The sequence below is a fragment of the Hyperoodon ampullatus genome, assembly GCF_949752795.1.
Source record: "Hyperoodon ampullatus genome assembly, chromosome: 2".
Taxonomy (NCBI): domain Eukaryota; kingdom Metazoa; phylum Chordata; class Mammalia; order Artiodactyla; family Ziphiidae; genus Hyperoodon; species Hyperoodon ampullatus.
Window position 1 is genome coordinate 187,357,611 of NC_136915.1, and position 16,394 is coordinate 187,374,004.

The window sequence follows — 16,394 nt, forward strand, 5'->3', positions numbered from 1 at the left end:
GGCTTGAAGTGCTCAGAAAATCCGCCGAATAAAACATAAATACATAATTCTCAACTTCTAGGTTGTGCATTTTTTTTCAGTCAACAATTTAAATTCTTATATTGAGAAAGGCAAGGACTTTCTTCATTAAATGACGAATAAATCAGCTCAAGAGCAGGCTAGGTTCTAGTGCCAATAGTACATAGCAATACACAAAGTACCATATACGCATTCAGTAAAATACTGAATAACCGACAATGAAAGCAATACACATGTCCATTTGAAAGAATAATAAGGATAAATTGAATAAAATCCTCCGAGTATGTAATAGTTTCTCCCAAAAGGGTAAAACAGTCTTCTCAATATGGCAATTTTTTTTGGCAAAGTTTAGAAGTGTTAGATAAAATATATGTCTTACCTGATTCCTCAAAGTCAATGTTGTAGGATTTCCAGGTTTCAGTTACGCGAAGAAGATTCTCCTCCATGGCTTGAATGTCCATGGAGGGGCAGTTGCATTCTGGAAACTTGGGACCACACTGACACCAGCAGTCATTGTCCTTGCAGATAAACTCTCCCTCTGAGTTGCAAGCTATGTAGCTCAAAGCTGCTTGTACAAAACGCTCCTGAAGGTAGTCTGGAAGGAGTACTTGCAGCCCTTAAAGAAAAAACCAAAACAGTAAGTTTACTCTGATAAGGAAAAAAGCATAATACATATCTACATATTCACAAAAAGTCAAAATTTGAGTATACTATTATGTATTTATGCATATTTTAAAACAATCATTAGAAAATTATCGAAGTCTGTAAAATTGCAAATATTTATAATTCTTTTTAATATATACTGACTCCATGAACTGTTCAAGAATCCTGGAAACTGGGACTTCCCTGGTGGTCCAGTGGTAAAGAATCTGCCTTCCAATTCAAGGGATGCAGGTTTGATACTTGGTTGGGGAACTAAGATCCCACATGCCGCGGGGCAACTAAGCCTGTGTGCCACAACTACTGAGTCTGCGGCCTCAACGAGAGAGCCCATGTGCTGCAAAGTACAGAGCCCATGCACCCTGGAGCCTGCACACTGCACTAGAGAGAGAAAACTCTCATGCCACAACTAGAGAGAAGCCTGCGCGCCACAGCGAAGAGCCAGCCCACAGTGAAAAGATCCCACACGCCTCAATGAAGACACCGCATGCCACAATAAGACCCGAGCCACAACTAAGACCCTATGCAGCCAAAATAAATAAATAAATAAAATAAATTTTAAAAAAAAGAATACTGAAAATTATAGAGGTGTTTAATATCTCAGACTATTTGATTTTGTTTTTTAAACTGATTTGATTGACATTTGACTTAATTGATCAGAATATTTGGTTATTTTTATATAATGTAGATAGAACCTATCTTCCCATACTTTTGAAAAGGGATGTATGCATTTATTTTACACTACTTGATTTCAAATAGTTTTCAATATTTTCATATACCTTTAGCTCATGTTCTATCAGCTCACATCTACATAGATATCATAATGCAAAGGGTTTGTGGCATCAGCAAAAGAGTTATGAAATGTTGCTATAATGCTCATCTCATGCCACTAACAACACATAACTTTATATGAGTTTATTTTTCATATGATCACTTAGATTGACTACAGGGAAACTATTAGACTGATTTAATTATTTCACAGTTTATTTCCTTGTCATGTATTAAGGCAGCCTTAGTGATACAGTTTATTTCTTTTCTACAAGCAAGTTTAGTAAATTTGCTAACTCTTAAGAAAATATAAAAAATGAAAGTAAGGCTATAAAATTAACATTTGGAGATCTCTACTAGTTTTACATTTTAGCATTTCTTGCTACGTAGAAAAATCTAATCAAAATGTCATGAAGAACATAGGGGTAAGACAGAAATAAAGACACAGACCTACTTGAGAACGGACTTGAGGATATGGGGAGGGGGAAGGGTAAGCTGTGACAAAGCGAAAGAGAGGCATGGACATATATACACTACCAAACGTAAGGTAGCTGGATAGTGGGAAGCAGCCGCAGAGCACAGGGAGATCAGCTGGGTGCTTTGTGACTGCCTGGAGGGGTGGAATGGGGAGGGTGGGAGGGAGGGAGATGCATGAGGGAAGGGATATGGGAACAGATGTATATGTATGACTGATTCACTTTGTTATAAAGCAGAAACTAATAAAAAAAAATATTGCTTGGAAAAAAAAAAAAAGGGTAAATATTCAATGTAATAAAATAAACATAAAAGGGAAAACTTAGTCAATACCTAATTGCTATTTACTACAAAATTTGATTTTTACAACTTTTACATGTCTCCTTTCTAACAAAAACAAAAAAACCCACAATTTTTTAATACAACCATCATCTATGAGGTTAATTCAATTAAAATCGTGAATTAGCATTCAGGAAAAAAATCTACTTTGTAAATATCTTGACAATTATACCTATCTCATTCTTTCAGATTAATTCTCCCATAGGTGGGTCAGAAAAGTACTTTTAGCACTTATATATTTACTTTATTATTCATTTTAATTTTACCTCAAATAAATAACATTTATGGAATGCCTTCCATTTGGAAGAGACTTTCTAGGGAAAGTACAAATATGAAGATGACCTAAACATATCCCTGCCCTAAAGGTACTTGCATTACACTTAGGAAAAATAAAAGAAGTAATATAATATGTAATATTAGAAGTATGTAATAATATTATACAATAGTACTTAATAACTACTAGAGTTGTGTTACAGATATTTCACTAGGTATGATTAATTGTTCCATAAAAAAGGCAGACTGGAACAGTATTTGACACATGGACATGCTTCAACATTAAGAGAGGTTTTTTGTGGCATAGGATAATGCCATTAACAACATCACACACAAATGAACTGTGGAATATATTTTTTAAAATAGCAACTAGCAGTATTGTTTTAATACATTTGCAGTATAAGAATGCAATGAGTGAGCTGCTTAGAAAAATAAATCTAGAGTAATGTTATTGGGGTTCCCATAACAGGGTGAAGTATATGGAATTAATTCATTTGTATTTAAATGATGTTTAACAATGAAGGTACTCTGAGTGGTACGTTATTTCGATATAGAAGATATAAAGAAAAAAGATCAGTTTAGACGGAAGACTAAAAAATATCTAAACTAAGGAAATGGTGATCAAAAGGCAGTTTAGGAAACAGGAGGAGTTAGTATCTACTAGACACTACTTTATTTGATGTAAGGCAGGTGAAATATGTCAAATGACTTGAAGGAATAAAATGATAAAGCTAGAAATATTCTTAAATGATTAGTCCTGTGGGTCACCAAATTACTGTATAGTTGAGAAATATCTAGTGATTGCTTCTGACAATTCTGCCATTCAGTGTTAAAAACAAAGTCAGAGTCTCTGTTAATGTGACTCAGGAGTCCAAATATACTTATTTTAATATTGCATGTTTTAACATCTCAGGTAACTGTAAGTCTATGGACCAGATATATGGAGCCCGCTGATTATGTCAACCTTAATTTTACAAAAAACACCACACAAAACAAAAAGAAATTCAGAGAATTTATGTTACATTTAAAATGTCATAAACAAAGTCATAATTGCCATAATTTTCCATCTGTAAAAATGATAGTGCCTTTGCAGAAATAGAGAAGGCTGGAAACGTAATTTGAGGAGGAATGATTGGTGGCAAGAAACGATGAGTTCAGTTTTAGACATGCAAGGATTTCTGCTGTATTATCTGTCTTTATCTATCTATCTATCTATCTATCTATCTATATCTATCATTTACGTATTTATCTATCTCTAAAGAAAGGAAACTGACATTCTGTAAAACCCGCACTAAAAATAATAAAGATTTTTTGGAAAAGAGCTCTACAGACAGACCACTCAAAATTTTATAATTTTATAACTAGACCGCTAATGTAAACAATAACTGATACCTAGAGAGAAAACGAACTGCCTTGGTAGACAACTCAGAGGGACTGGGGGCTGTCCTATAGACCTTTTCTTTTTGGGTACAGAAACAATAGAGTACAAAATACTGATAAGACTATTATTAGAGAAAGTCTACTTGGTGACGAAACAAGGCTAAGGAAGCTGAGTTCTGAGCCTGGGGGATACTGTGAAAGTGAGCATGAGGCAGGGAAACTGCTACAAGCTGACAACCACACAGTAAAACATGAATGTATCTGGTATTGGAGGACCAGTTTTTTTTAACTAAACTTCTCACTACAAACAACTAGAAAATATAGATAATATATTAAAATAATCTGTTTATACTGTATAGTGCAGAAAACTATATCCAATATCTTGTAATAACCTATAATGAAAAATAATCTAAAAAATTATGTAGAGAGAGATTCAGTTCTATATATATATAGAACCAAATCACTTCTCTGTACACCTGAAACTAACATGACATTGTAAATCAACTATACTTCAATTTAAAAAAATCTGTTTAAAGGGATCTGAAGTCCAATAAAAGTGAGGATGTCTGGACTAACCTGGCAAGAAGAATCCCTGAGGAGTGAACCAAACATTGGACACAGGTTTTGTTTTAGAGTTTTGTCCAGTTAGCAAAACAAATACTGAAGTTTCAAACCAGCCATGATAAAGATGGTAAATTCCTTAGGATTTGTTGGACTACAGAAAGGCTATATACCCATGAAGTAATTAAACAAACAAACAAAAAATTAGCTTTCACAGGTCTAAAGCATACTTTCAAATGGGTCAATCAAAATAGATTGAGGTACTACGGGAAACAAAAGAAATCTCTGGAGAAAGAAAACATCATCAAGAATTTTAAATTATTTGAACAAATTTTCATGCACAGCATCAGAATTCAATAAAAGATAATGAGCATATAAATTAGAAAGATAAAGAGGTTATCAAATATGAACTATAAATTAATTTTAGTCACCTGATCAAAAATTAAATGACAAAACAGACAATTTGACAGAGAACTGGAAATTATAAATTATAACAAAATGGAAATTCTGCAAATAAAGTATATAAATTGGAGTAAGGAAGTAACTAATGAACTTAACAGCAGACCAGACACAGTTGAAGAGATAAATAGCAAACTGGAATATGTCGGAAAAAATATTGGGCACAGAATAATAAAATGGCAAAAGGACATAAAGAACAGAAGACAGTAGAAAAGATACATAGGTCAGGACTGAAAGGTCTAAAAATACATTTAATTGGAACCGCGGGATCTGAGAAGAAAAAGAAAGAAGCAATATTTGGTGAATAAATTATGTAAGAAATTTAAGAAATTGTTGAGAGATGAAGAAAATTGTAATATGCATCACACAAACACAAGTTCTAGCAAGACAAACAACTAAGTAAAAATGACCAGCTGACCAGTGTTTTTCAGTGATGCTTTGCTCATGTCCTACCTAAAGGAGTGTGAAAAACTAAGGACTCCCTTGAACATGATAAAGTTGCCATCTAAAATTTTTATAATACATTAAATAGACCAAAAGTAGGTAATCTGTTGCATTATGAATATTTATATTTAAAAATAAAAATACTACATCACATATCTATATGTACCAATGGAATCTAATCCTGGCAATTCAGCATCTAATATCATCTTTTAAAAACAATAAATGTGAAAACAGTGTGTGTGTGTGTGTGTGTGTGTGTGTTCCCTACTTGAAGCTACCATTTCATTCCACTATCCCTGCATATGTTTGTACTAATATACAGCATTTTTAAGAGTAAACATCTTTTCTTAGTCACAGTCATAAGTCTCTGCTATAAACATAAATAATTGGAAATGTATATATATTTTCCTGAAAATTATAAATAACAAAAATCTTATGGCATAAATTATATAATATATAGTTTTCTAATAATGAAAATCTTTAAGTAATCACTTTTGATTGAATTTTTATTATATATAATTACAGGTAATATACAATTCAATAGATTTAAATGTATTACATGATTTGATAACTTTTTAAAATTATTATTTTTTGTCCCCATATCCCCTCCCTCTTGTGCTTCCCTCCCACCCTCCCTATCTTATCCCTCTAGGTGGTCACAAAGCACTGAGCTGATCTCCCTGTGCTATGCAACTGCTTCCCACTAGCTATCTATTCTATATTTGGTAGTGTGTATATGTAAATGCTACTCTCTCACTTCATCCCATCTTACCCTTCCCTGCGCCTGCGTCCTCAAGTCCATTCTCTAAATCTGCATCTTTATTCTTGTCCTGCCCCTACGTTCATCAGAACCTTTTTTCTTTTTTAGATTCCATATATATGTGTTAGCATACAGTATTTATTTTTCTATCTCTGACTTACTTCACTCTGTATGACAGACTCTAGGTCCATCCACCTCACGACAAATAATGCAATTTCATTTCTTTTTATGGTGGAGTAATATTCCATTGTATATATGTCCCATATCTTCTTTATTCATTCGTGTGTTGATGGACATTTAGGTTGCTTCCATGTCCTGGAGACTGTAAATAGTGCTGCAATGAACATTGTGGTATATGACTATTTTTGAATTATGGTTTCTCAGGGTAGGTGTCCAGTAGTGGGATTGCTGGGTCATATGGTAGTTCTGTTTTTAGTTTTTTAAGGAACCTCCATATTGTTCTCCATAGTGGCTGTATCAATTTACATTCCCACTAGCAGTGCAAGAGTGTTCCCTTCTCTCCACACCCTTTCCAGCATTTATTGTTTGTAGATTTTTTCATGATGGCCATTCTGACCAGTGTGAGATGATACAGCATTGTGGTTTTGATTTGCATTTCTCTAATGATTAGTGATGTTGAGCATCCTTTCATGCGTTTGTTGGCAATCTGTATATCTTCTTTGGAGAAATGTCTATTTAGGTCTTCGGGCCATTTTTGGATTGGGTTGTTTGTTTTTTTGATAGTGAGCTGCATGAGCTGCTTTCATAGTTTGGATATTAATCCTTTCTCAGTTACTTCATTAGAAAATATTTTCTCTCATTCTGAGGGCTGTCTTTTTGTCTTGTTTATAGTTTCCTTTGCTGTGCAAAAGGTTTTAAGTTTCATTAGGTCCCATTTGTTTATCTTTGTTTTTATTTTCATTTCTCTAGGAGGTGGGTCAAAAAGGATCTTGCTGTGATTTATGTCATAGAGTGTTCTGCCTATGTTTTCCTCTAAGAGTTTGATAGTGTCTGGCCTTACATTTAGGTCTTTAATCCATTTTGAGTTTGTGTGTATAGTGTTAGGCAGTATTCTAATTTCATTCTTTTCCATGTAGATGTCCAGGTTTCCCATCACCACATAGTGAAGAGGTTGTCTTTTCTCCATTGTATGTTCTTGCCTCCTTTATCAAAAATAAGGTGACCATATGTGCATGGCTGTATCTCTGGGCTTTCTATCCTGTTCCATTGATATCTATATTTCTGTTTTTGTGCCAGTATCATACTGTGTTGATTACTGTAGCTTTGTAGTATAGTCTGAAGTCAGGGAGCCTGATTCCTCCAGCTCCGTTTTTCATTCTCAAGATTACTTTGGCTATTTGGGGTCTTTTGTGTTTCCAAACAAATTGTAAATTTTTTTGTTCTAGTTCTTTGAAAAATGCCAATTATAGCTTGATAGGGATTTTCACAGAATCTGTGGATTGCTTTGGGTAGTAGAGTCATTTTCACAATGTTGATTCTTCCAATCCAAGAACATGGTATATCTTTCCATCTGTTTGTATCATCTTTAATTTCTTTCATCAGTGTCTTATAGCTTTCTGCATACAGTTCTTTTGTCTCCTTAGGTAGGTTTATTCCTAGGTGTTTTATTCTTTTTTGTTGAAATAGCAAATTGGAGTGTTTCCTTAATTTCTCTCCCATATTTTTTGTTGTTAGTGTATATGAATGCAAGAGATTTCTGTGCATTAATTTTGTATCCTGCTACTCTACCACAGTCACTGATTAGCGCTAGTAGTTTTCCGGTAGCATCTTTAGGATTCTCTATGTATAGTATCATGGCATCTGCAAACAGTGGCAGTTTTACTTCTTCTTTTCCAATTTGGATTCCTTTTATTTCTTTTTCTTCTCTGATTGCCGTGGCTAAAACTTCCAAAACTATGTAGAATAACAATGGTGAGAGTGGGCACCCTTGTCTTCCTGATCTTAGAGGAAATAGTTTCAGTTTTTCAACATTGAGAATGATGTTGGCTGTGTGTTTGTCTTATACGACCTTTATTATGTTCAGGTAGGTTCACTCTATGCCAACTTTCTAGAGAGTTTTTATCATAAGTGGGTGTTGGATTTTGTCAAAAGCTTTTTCTGCATCTATTGAGATTATCATACGTTTTTTGTCCTTCAATATATTAATACAGTGTATCACATTGATTGATTTGCATTTATGGAAGAATCCTTGCATTCCTGGGATAAACGCCACTTGATCCTGTTGTATGATCCTTTTAATGTGCTGTTGGATTCTGTTTGCTAGTATTTTGTTCAGGATTATTGCATCTATGCTCATCAGTGATAGCGGCCTGTAGTTTTCTTTGTTTTGTGACATCTTTGTATGGTTTTGGTATTAGGGTGATGGTTATCTCATAGAATGAGTTTGGGAGTGTGGGAGTGTGGGAGTGTTTCTCCCTCTGCTATATTTTGGAAGCTCTTCTCTAAATGTTTGATAGAATCTGCCTGTGAAGCCATCTGGTCCGGGGCTTTGTTTGTTGGAAGATTTTTAATCACAATTTCAATTTCAGTGCTTGTGACTGGTCTGTTCATATTTTCTATTTCTTTCTGGTTCAGTCTTGGAAGGTTGTACTTTTCTAAGAAATTGTCCATTTCTTCCAGGTTGTCCATTTTATTGGCATATAATGGCTTGCAGTAGTCTCTCATGATCCTTTGTATTTCTGCAGTGTCCGTTGTCACTTCTCCTTTTTCATTTCTAATTCTTTTGATTTGAGTCTTCTCCCTTTTTTTCTTGATGAGTCTGGCTAAAGGTTTATCAATTTTGTTTATCTTCTCAAACAACCAGGTTTTAATTTTACTGATCTTTGCTATTGTTTCCTTCATTTCTTTTTCATTTATTTCTGATCTGATCTTTATGATTTCTTTCCTTCTGCTAACTTTTTGGGGGTTTTCTGTTTTTCTTTCTCTAATTGCTTTAGGTGTAAGGTTTGGTTGTTTATTTTACATTTTTCTTGTTTCTTGAGGTAGGATTATATTGCTATAAACTTCCTGCTTAGAAGTCCTTTTGCTGTATCCTATAGGTATTGGGTCATTGTTGTTTCATTGTCATTTGTTTCTAGATATTTTTTGATTTCCTCTTTGCTTTCTTCAGTGATCTCTTGGTTATTTAGTAGCATATTTTTTAGCCTCCGTGTGTTTGTATTTTTTACAGATTTTTTTCCTGTAATTGATATCTAGTCTCATAGCGTTGTGGTCAGAAAAGGTACTTGGTACGATTTCAACTTTCTTAAATTTATGGAGGCTAGGTTTGTAAGCCAAGATATGATCTATCCTAGTGAATGTCCCACGAGCACTTGAGAAGAAAGTGTATTCTGTTGTTTTTGGATGGGATGTCCCATAAATATCAATTAAGTCCATCTGGTCTAATGTGTCATTTAAAGCTTGTGTTTCCTTATTTATTTTCATTTTGGTTGATCTGTCCATTGGTGAAATTTGGGTGTTGAAGTCCCCTAGTATGATTGTGTTATTGTCGATTTCCCTTTTTATGGCTCTTAGCATTTGCCTTATGTATTGAGGTGCTCCTATGTTGGGTGCGTAAAATTTACGATTGTTATATCTTCTTTTTGGATTGATCCCTTGATCATTATGTAGTGTCCTTTTTTGTCTGGTAATAGTCTTTGTTTTAAAGTCTCTTTGGTCTGATATGCATATTGCTACTCTAGCTCTCTTTTGATTTCCCTTGGTATGGAATATCTTTTTCCATCCCCTCACTTTCAGTCTTAGGTGTCATTAGGTCTGAAATGTGTCTCTTGTAGACACCATATATACGGGTCTTGTTTTTGTATCCATTCAGCCAGTCTGTGTCTTTTGGTTGGAGCATTTAATGCATTCACATTTAAGGTTATTATCAATATGTATGTTCCTATTACCATTTCCTTAATTGTTTTGGCTTTGTTTGTGTAAGTCTTTTTCTTCTCTTGTGTTTCCCACTTAGAGAAGTTCCTTTAGCATTTGTTGTAAAGCTGGCTTGGTGGTGCTGAATTCTCTTAATTTTTGCTTGTCTCTAAAGGTTTTAATTTCTCCACTGAATCTGAATGAGATCTTTGCTGGGTAGAGTAATGTTGGTTGTAGGTTTTTCCTTTTCATCACTTTAAATATGTCATGCCACTCCCTTCTGGCCTGCAGAGTTTCTGCTGAAATATCAGCTGTTACCCTTATGGGGATTCCCTTGTATGTTATTTGTTGCTTTTCCCTTGCTGCTTTTAATATTTTTTCTTTGTATTTAATTTTTGATAGTTTCATTAATATGTGTCTTGGCATGTTTTTCCTGGGATTTTTCCCGTGTGGGACTCTCTGTGCTTCCTGGACTTGACTATTTCTTTTTCCAAGTTAAGGATGTTTTCAACTATAATCACTTAGAATATTTTCTCAGACCGTTTCTTTTTCTCTTCTTCTTCTGGGACCCCTATAATTCGAATGTTGGTGCATTTAGTATTGTCCCAGATCTCTGAGACTGTCATCAATTCTTTTCCTTCATTTTCCTTTTCTTTTCTGTGGCAGTTATTTCCACTATTCTATGTTCCAGGTCACTTATCCATTCCTCTGCCTCAGGTATTCTGCTATTGATTCCTTCTAGAGTATTTTTAATTTCATTTATTGTGGCGTTCATCATTGTTTGTTTGCTCTTTAATTCTTCTAGCTCCCCATTAAACGTTTCTTGTATTTCCTCCATTCTTTTTCCAAGATTTTGGATCACCTTTGGTATCATTACTCTGAATTCTTTTTCAGGTGGACTGCCTATTTCCTCTTCATTTGTTTGGTCTGGTGGGTTTTTGCCTTGCTCCTCCATCTGCTGTGTGTTTCTCTGTCTTCTCATTTTGCTTATCTTACTGTGTTTGGGGTCTCCTTTTCACAGTCTGCAAGTTTGTAGTTCCCGTTATTTTTGGTGTCTTCCCCCAGTGGGTAAGGCTGGTTCAGTGGGTTGTGTAGGTTCCCTGGTGCCTGTGTTCTGATAGGTGGGTCTGGATCTTGTCCCTCTGGTGGGCAGGGCCATGTCTGTGTGCATTTTATGAGGTGTCTGTGAACTTAGTATGACTTTAGCCTGCCTCTCTGCTAATGCATGGGTTTGTGTTCCTGTCTTGCTTATTGTTTGACATGGGGCATCCAGCACTGGAGCTTGCTGGCTGTTGGGTGGAGCTGGGTCTTAGTGTTGAGACGGAGATCTCTGGGAGAACTCTCACCAATTAATATTATGTGGGGCCGGTAGGTCTTTGGTGGTCCAATGTCCTGGACTTGGCTCTCCCACCTCAGTGGCTCCGGCCCAACACCTGGCCAGAGCACCAAGACCCTGCTAGCTGCTCGGCACGAGAGAAAAGGAAAAAAACAAAACAAAACAAAAAATGGACAGACCCCAAGACAAATGGTAAAAGAAAAACTAAACGGGCAAAATTACACAAAGAAACATTCACACACTCACGAGAATAAACAAAAAAAAAAAAGGAAGATAGCAACCAAACCGATAAACCCACCAATGAAAACAAGCACTAAAAACTAAACTAAGATAAATATAAAACCAAAACCAAATCAAATGCAGAAACCAAGTCTACAATTGCTCCCAAAGTCTACCCCCTCAATTTTCAGAACATTCATTGTCTATTCAGGTATTCCACAGATGCAGGGTTTATCAAGCCAATTGTGGGGATTTAATTCGCTGCTCCTGAGGTTTCACAGGGAAATTTCCCTTTCTCTTCTTTGCTCCCACAGCTCCTGGGGTTCAGCTTTGGTTTTGGCCACGCCTCTGCATGTAGGCCACACTTAGGCATCTGTTCCCTGCCCAAACAGGGGAGTGTTAAAGCAGGGCCTGATTGGGGCTCTCTTGCTCACTCAGGCCAGGGAAAGGGAGTGGTACAGTAGTCATAATTGAAATGTGGGGCGTGTCTGCGGCGGCAGAGGCCAATATGATATTGCAAAAGCCGAGGCCTGCTGTGTGTTCTCTCAGGGAGTTGGGCCTGGATCATGGGACCCTGGCAGTGGTGTGCTGTACAGGCTCCCAGGGGGTGGTGGGTAGTGACCTGTGCTTGCACAAAGGATTCTTGGTGGTAGCAGCAGCAGCTCTAACAGTCTGTGCCTGCCTCTGGAGTCCAAGATGATATCCATGGCTTGCCCTTGTCTCTGGAGCTTGCTTAGGCAGTGCTCTGCCATCTCTGGAGCTTGTTTAGGCATTGTTCTGAATCCCTTCTCCTTGTGCACCCAGAAACAGTGGTCTCTTGCCTCTCCGGCAGGTCCAGACTTTTTCCCAGACTTCCTCTCGGCTAGCTGTGGCACACTAGCCCCCTTCAGGCTGTGTTCATGCAGCCAACCCCAGTCCTTTCCCTGGGATCTGACCTCCAAAGCCTGAGCCCCAGCTCTCAGTCCACACCTGCCCCGGCAGGTGAGCAGACGAGCCTCTCGGGCTGGTGAGTGCTGGTTGGCACCGATCCTCTGTGAGGGAATCTCTCTGCTTTGCCCTCCGCACCCCTGTTGCTGTGCTCTCCTTCGTGGCTCCGAAGCTTCCCCCCACCACCCTCAGTCTCTACCAGTGAAGGGGCTCCTAGTGTGTGGAAACTTTTCCTCCTTCACAGCTCCCTCCCAGATGTGCAGGTCCCATCCCTCTTCTTTTGTCTCTGTTTTTTCTTTTTTCTTTTGCCCTACCCAGGTTTGTGGGGAGTTTCTTGCCTTTTGGGAAGTCTGAGGTCTTCTGTCAGCATTCAGTAGGTGTTCTGTAGGAGTTGTGCCACATGTAGATGTATTTTTGATGTATTTGTGGGGAGGAAGCTGATCTCCACATCTTACTCCTCCGCCATCTTGAAGGTCTCCCTGATAAATAACTTTTAAAAACAAATATTATCTGTTCCTTGAAAACTCATGATTTAATGAATTGATAGAGCTCTGTTAATTAGTTTATGGGGTTTTTTTTGCTAGAAATATAAATTAATATAAATCATTTCAATATAAATTATTTGCCTTCTTTTAATTTTTATATGTGTAAAGCTTTGAGAAAAGTTGTTCCAACATATCAATAAACAATAGGAAAGAAAAAAATTTTTAAGCAATATTATCAGATTTTTATTACAAGCAAAACATAATTGCATGGTGTTCCATCTTTAAAAGTTACATTAAATCTTCTATTTGATAATGATGCCATCCTTTGCCAATTTTGATGAAATAAAACATTAGGAACTAACTGATCTGGAAAAGTATTTGTTACCTAGTCATATGGATCATTCACTTTCTGGGAATTTTACTAAAAAGTTACTACCAAGATTTTATAACTTTTAATTACTACTGTCACCCTTTCACTCAAATGTACCTTGCTTGATATGTTAAATTCATAAGGGGTTGAAGAAATTGGAATATCATTAATTTCAATATGTATTTGCTCACACTTCTTATGAATTACCTTTTGTCATATGTTTTAAATATATTTTATTAATAATTTGGAGTTGTAGATATGGATATTTCAGTTGTTTTTTTTTTTTTAATATCTGTTCTGTACCCTAACTGGCAAAGCCAGACAGACAAGCAGGTAAATCCAGCTTACTCACTGCCAGAAAACATTTGTTTTCAGTCAAAATCAGTGTGTTAATGTGTAATGCATCTCTCTGACATCTCATTTATTAATGTCAATTCCGATGTTAAGTCATGGAATTCTTTCTGACTTTGTTGCCTAATGCTGTAGCTTCAATAATTCTTATTGATGCTTTCTTTGCTCTGATAAAATTCTACTTCAGGAGTAATTCTTCTTCTACAAGAGTAGAGGTTTGGAAGAAGAAGGTCAATACTGAAAAACTCTTATAATTCTAGATTCCTCTCAATAATAGAGCTGAATTCAGAAGATCTCCAAATGGGTCAAACACTGATTCTAATGCTTCACCTTGTGCTTACAAACAAAACAGGAGACACTAACTCTCTCTTTCTCTCTGTCTTTCTTTCTCTCTGTATATATATATATATATATATATACACACACACACACACACACACACAATATGTCATCTATGTCTATATCCATCTATCCATAAAACCAACCAATTTACTATACAACTATATAACTAACTAACTATGAAAGACACAAAGACCTCTGGTGGTACCTTAATAAAAGATTCTTCAGAGACACAAGTTTTTCCAATTGCCACATATAGTGATCTAGAGTTTTTTATACCATTTAAAGAAATGTATAATGGTAAGTTTATTCCAGAATTTGTGAATGCTTTGCACTCTTTTTCCAAGTGGAGAAGAGCTACTATTAAAGGCAGATTGAAAGGTGAATCAACCTGATACTTGTACTATAAGTACAGATGGAATTTAAGAAAGAGTACAGGGAAATTGAGGGTCTCAATATTGATTTCCTAATGTTATGTTTGGAAGGATCTTTGTTCATTGGGGTACAAACATAGTTGCAATAGACAACTGAAAGTATAGGCCTAGCGAATAAAAAAGGTGAAAGAGATGCAGGTTTCTACCTTACAAAAATTGAGGAGAGTAGAAATAGTCGTTATATAAGGAGAATTGATTCATTTATTCCTTGTGTTAATTTTTCTTCAAAGAAGACTGGAGGTTGAAGTTTTGTGTTTATAATATAATATTTTAAAAACTGAACATAGTGATTCACAAAGAGTAAAAATCAAAAAATAGTGTTAATAAATAAAATTTAATAATAAATCAATTGAAATAAACATATTTGATATAAACATTCTTTGTCTTTTTCTATTAAAGTTAATACTCTGATGGAAAGTTAATACATACATTTAAAAAGGAGTCACTAGTAGAGAATTACAAGTAATATTGATAGATTGGGTTTCTATTTAAATTAGAGAAAATACTTCAATAACTGTAAATCTAAAATTGACAATGATAAATTGGATAGCATTTAAAGTCTAAAACTATTAAGTGCTTTCTTTGTGATTTTTATACAATTTAAAAATGAATGAAAATCATTTATTATTTAGGGTAAATTTAAATAACCTCATGCCATTACATTTTTTTAGATGGAAAATTTGAGGAAAAATGGCATAATTTCTGAAACTTTTAAGCATTTTTATGTAAAACAATAATGTAAATACAGATCTAACTTCTGCAATTAAAAAAGGTAGACTAGAAAGAACAACTCAAAACTACCCCTTTGATCAGTCAACTTAATTTAGATGATCTGTCATCACAAAGACATTTCTGAACTTATTCAACTAGTATGTGTTTAAACATGTGGATTCATAACCTTTTCCTGCCTGTATGAATGAGTGATATACACATCCTTATAACCAGTTAAGATAATATGTATTTGTTAAAATTATTATTTTAAAAAGTCCTCTACTGAATTATCTCACAAAATACAGTAACAGAAAGAGATGATAAATTACCTTTATCACATAATGTATCTTTATAAATGAAATAATGCAAGTATAAGTATTTTGTTAATATATTCTTAAGTACATTTCTGTTTGTCAGAAGAGAAATGAAGCCTTAATTATCATATTAGGTTATATTTAAAATGTCAAACGTTCACATCACAGTATGCATAAATATGGTTACGATTTTTATCAGAATCTATAAGGAAGAAGTCAAAGCTCAGGGAGACCTATGGAAAAACTGCTACTTACTGAGACAATGATTACTGTATGGAAAAAAATATTATCACAATACATTTTCAATTATTATTGATTACTTAATTTAAGAAGTAAAGTGAATTTTGACATTCCCTTCATCTGGTCTAGAATGTTCTTATCAGTCAAAAATTAGGAGATTAGCCTTTTAAGAGAACTCTAAAAGCCTAGTACTGCACATACAGCTTGAAAGAAAGAAACAAACAAAGAGAGAGAGAGGGAGGGAGGGAGCGAGGGAGGAAGGAAGGAAGGAAGGAAGAGAGAAGAAAGAAATCACAACTGGATAACTGTCATGCAGGCTCATAGAGAATTAATGAAATTTTACCTACATACCTTGCAACTGAATCTTATTCTCAGGACTCTGAACCAGAACAGAACTGACAGAATCTAGGTTGTCATAGTTACTGCAGCCAAGAGGACCCGTCCGTGTTTCTGTTACCTAAAGAACAAAACATCAACTTTATTTTATATACCAGACTTTACCGTGTTCTTTCCATTCAATGTAGTTGTCACACACTGATATTATACATCTGACAGTAAACATCACCAAAAGGTCTAGGATCTGATACAAACCAACAGTACACCTAAGCACAGAGGAGACAAATGACACCCTTTATCTTCAATTCCATTTCCTTCTCTTT

General features: G+C 35.4%; 1 protein-coding gene across 3 annotated transcripts in view; it reads right to left on the reverse strand.

Moving 5' to 3' along the window:
* The window catches only part of BRINP3 (BMP/retinoic acid inducible neural specific 3), a gene marked incomplete at both ends in the record, with an annotated part of 403,154 nt that overhangs the window by 130,827 nt on the left and 255,933 nt on the right, over window positions 1-16,394 (reverse strand). For all 3 annotated transcript variants that reach the window (XM_079696401.1, XM_079696400.1, XM_079696402.1), the window contains 2 exons: window positions 398-634; window positions 16,087-16,192. In XM_079696401.1, the coding sequence (XP_079552527.1) occupies window positions 398-634; window positions 16,087-16,192 (343 nt within the window). The remainder of the gene's footprint in view (window positions 1-397; window positions 635-16,086; window positions 16,193-16,394) is intronic.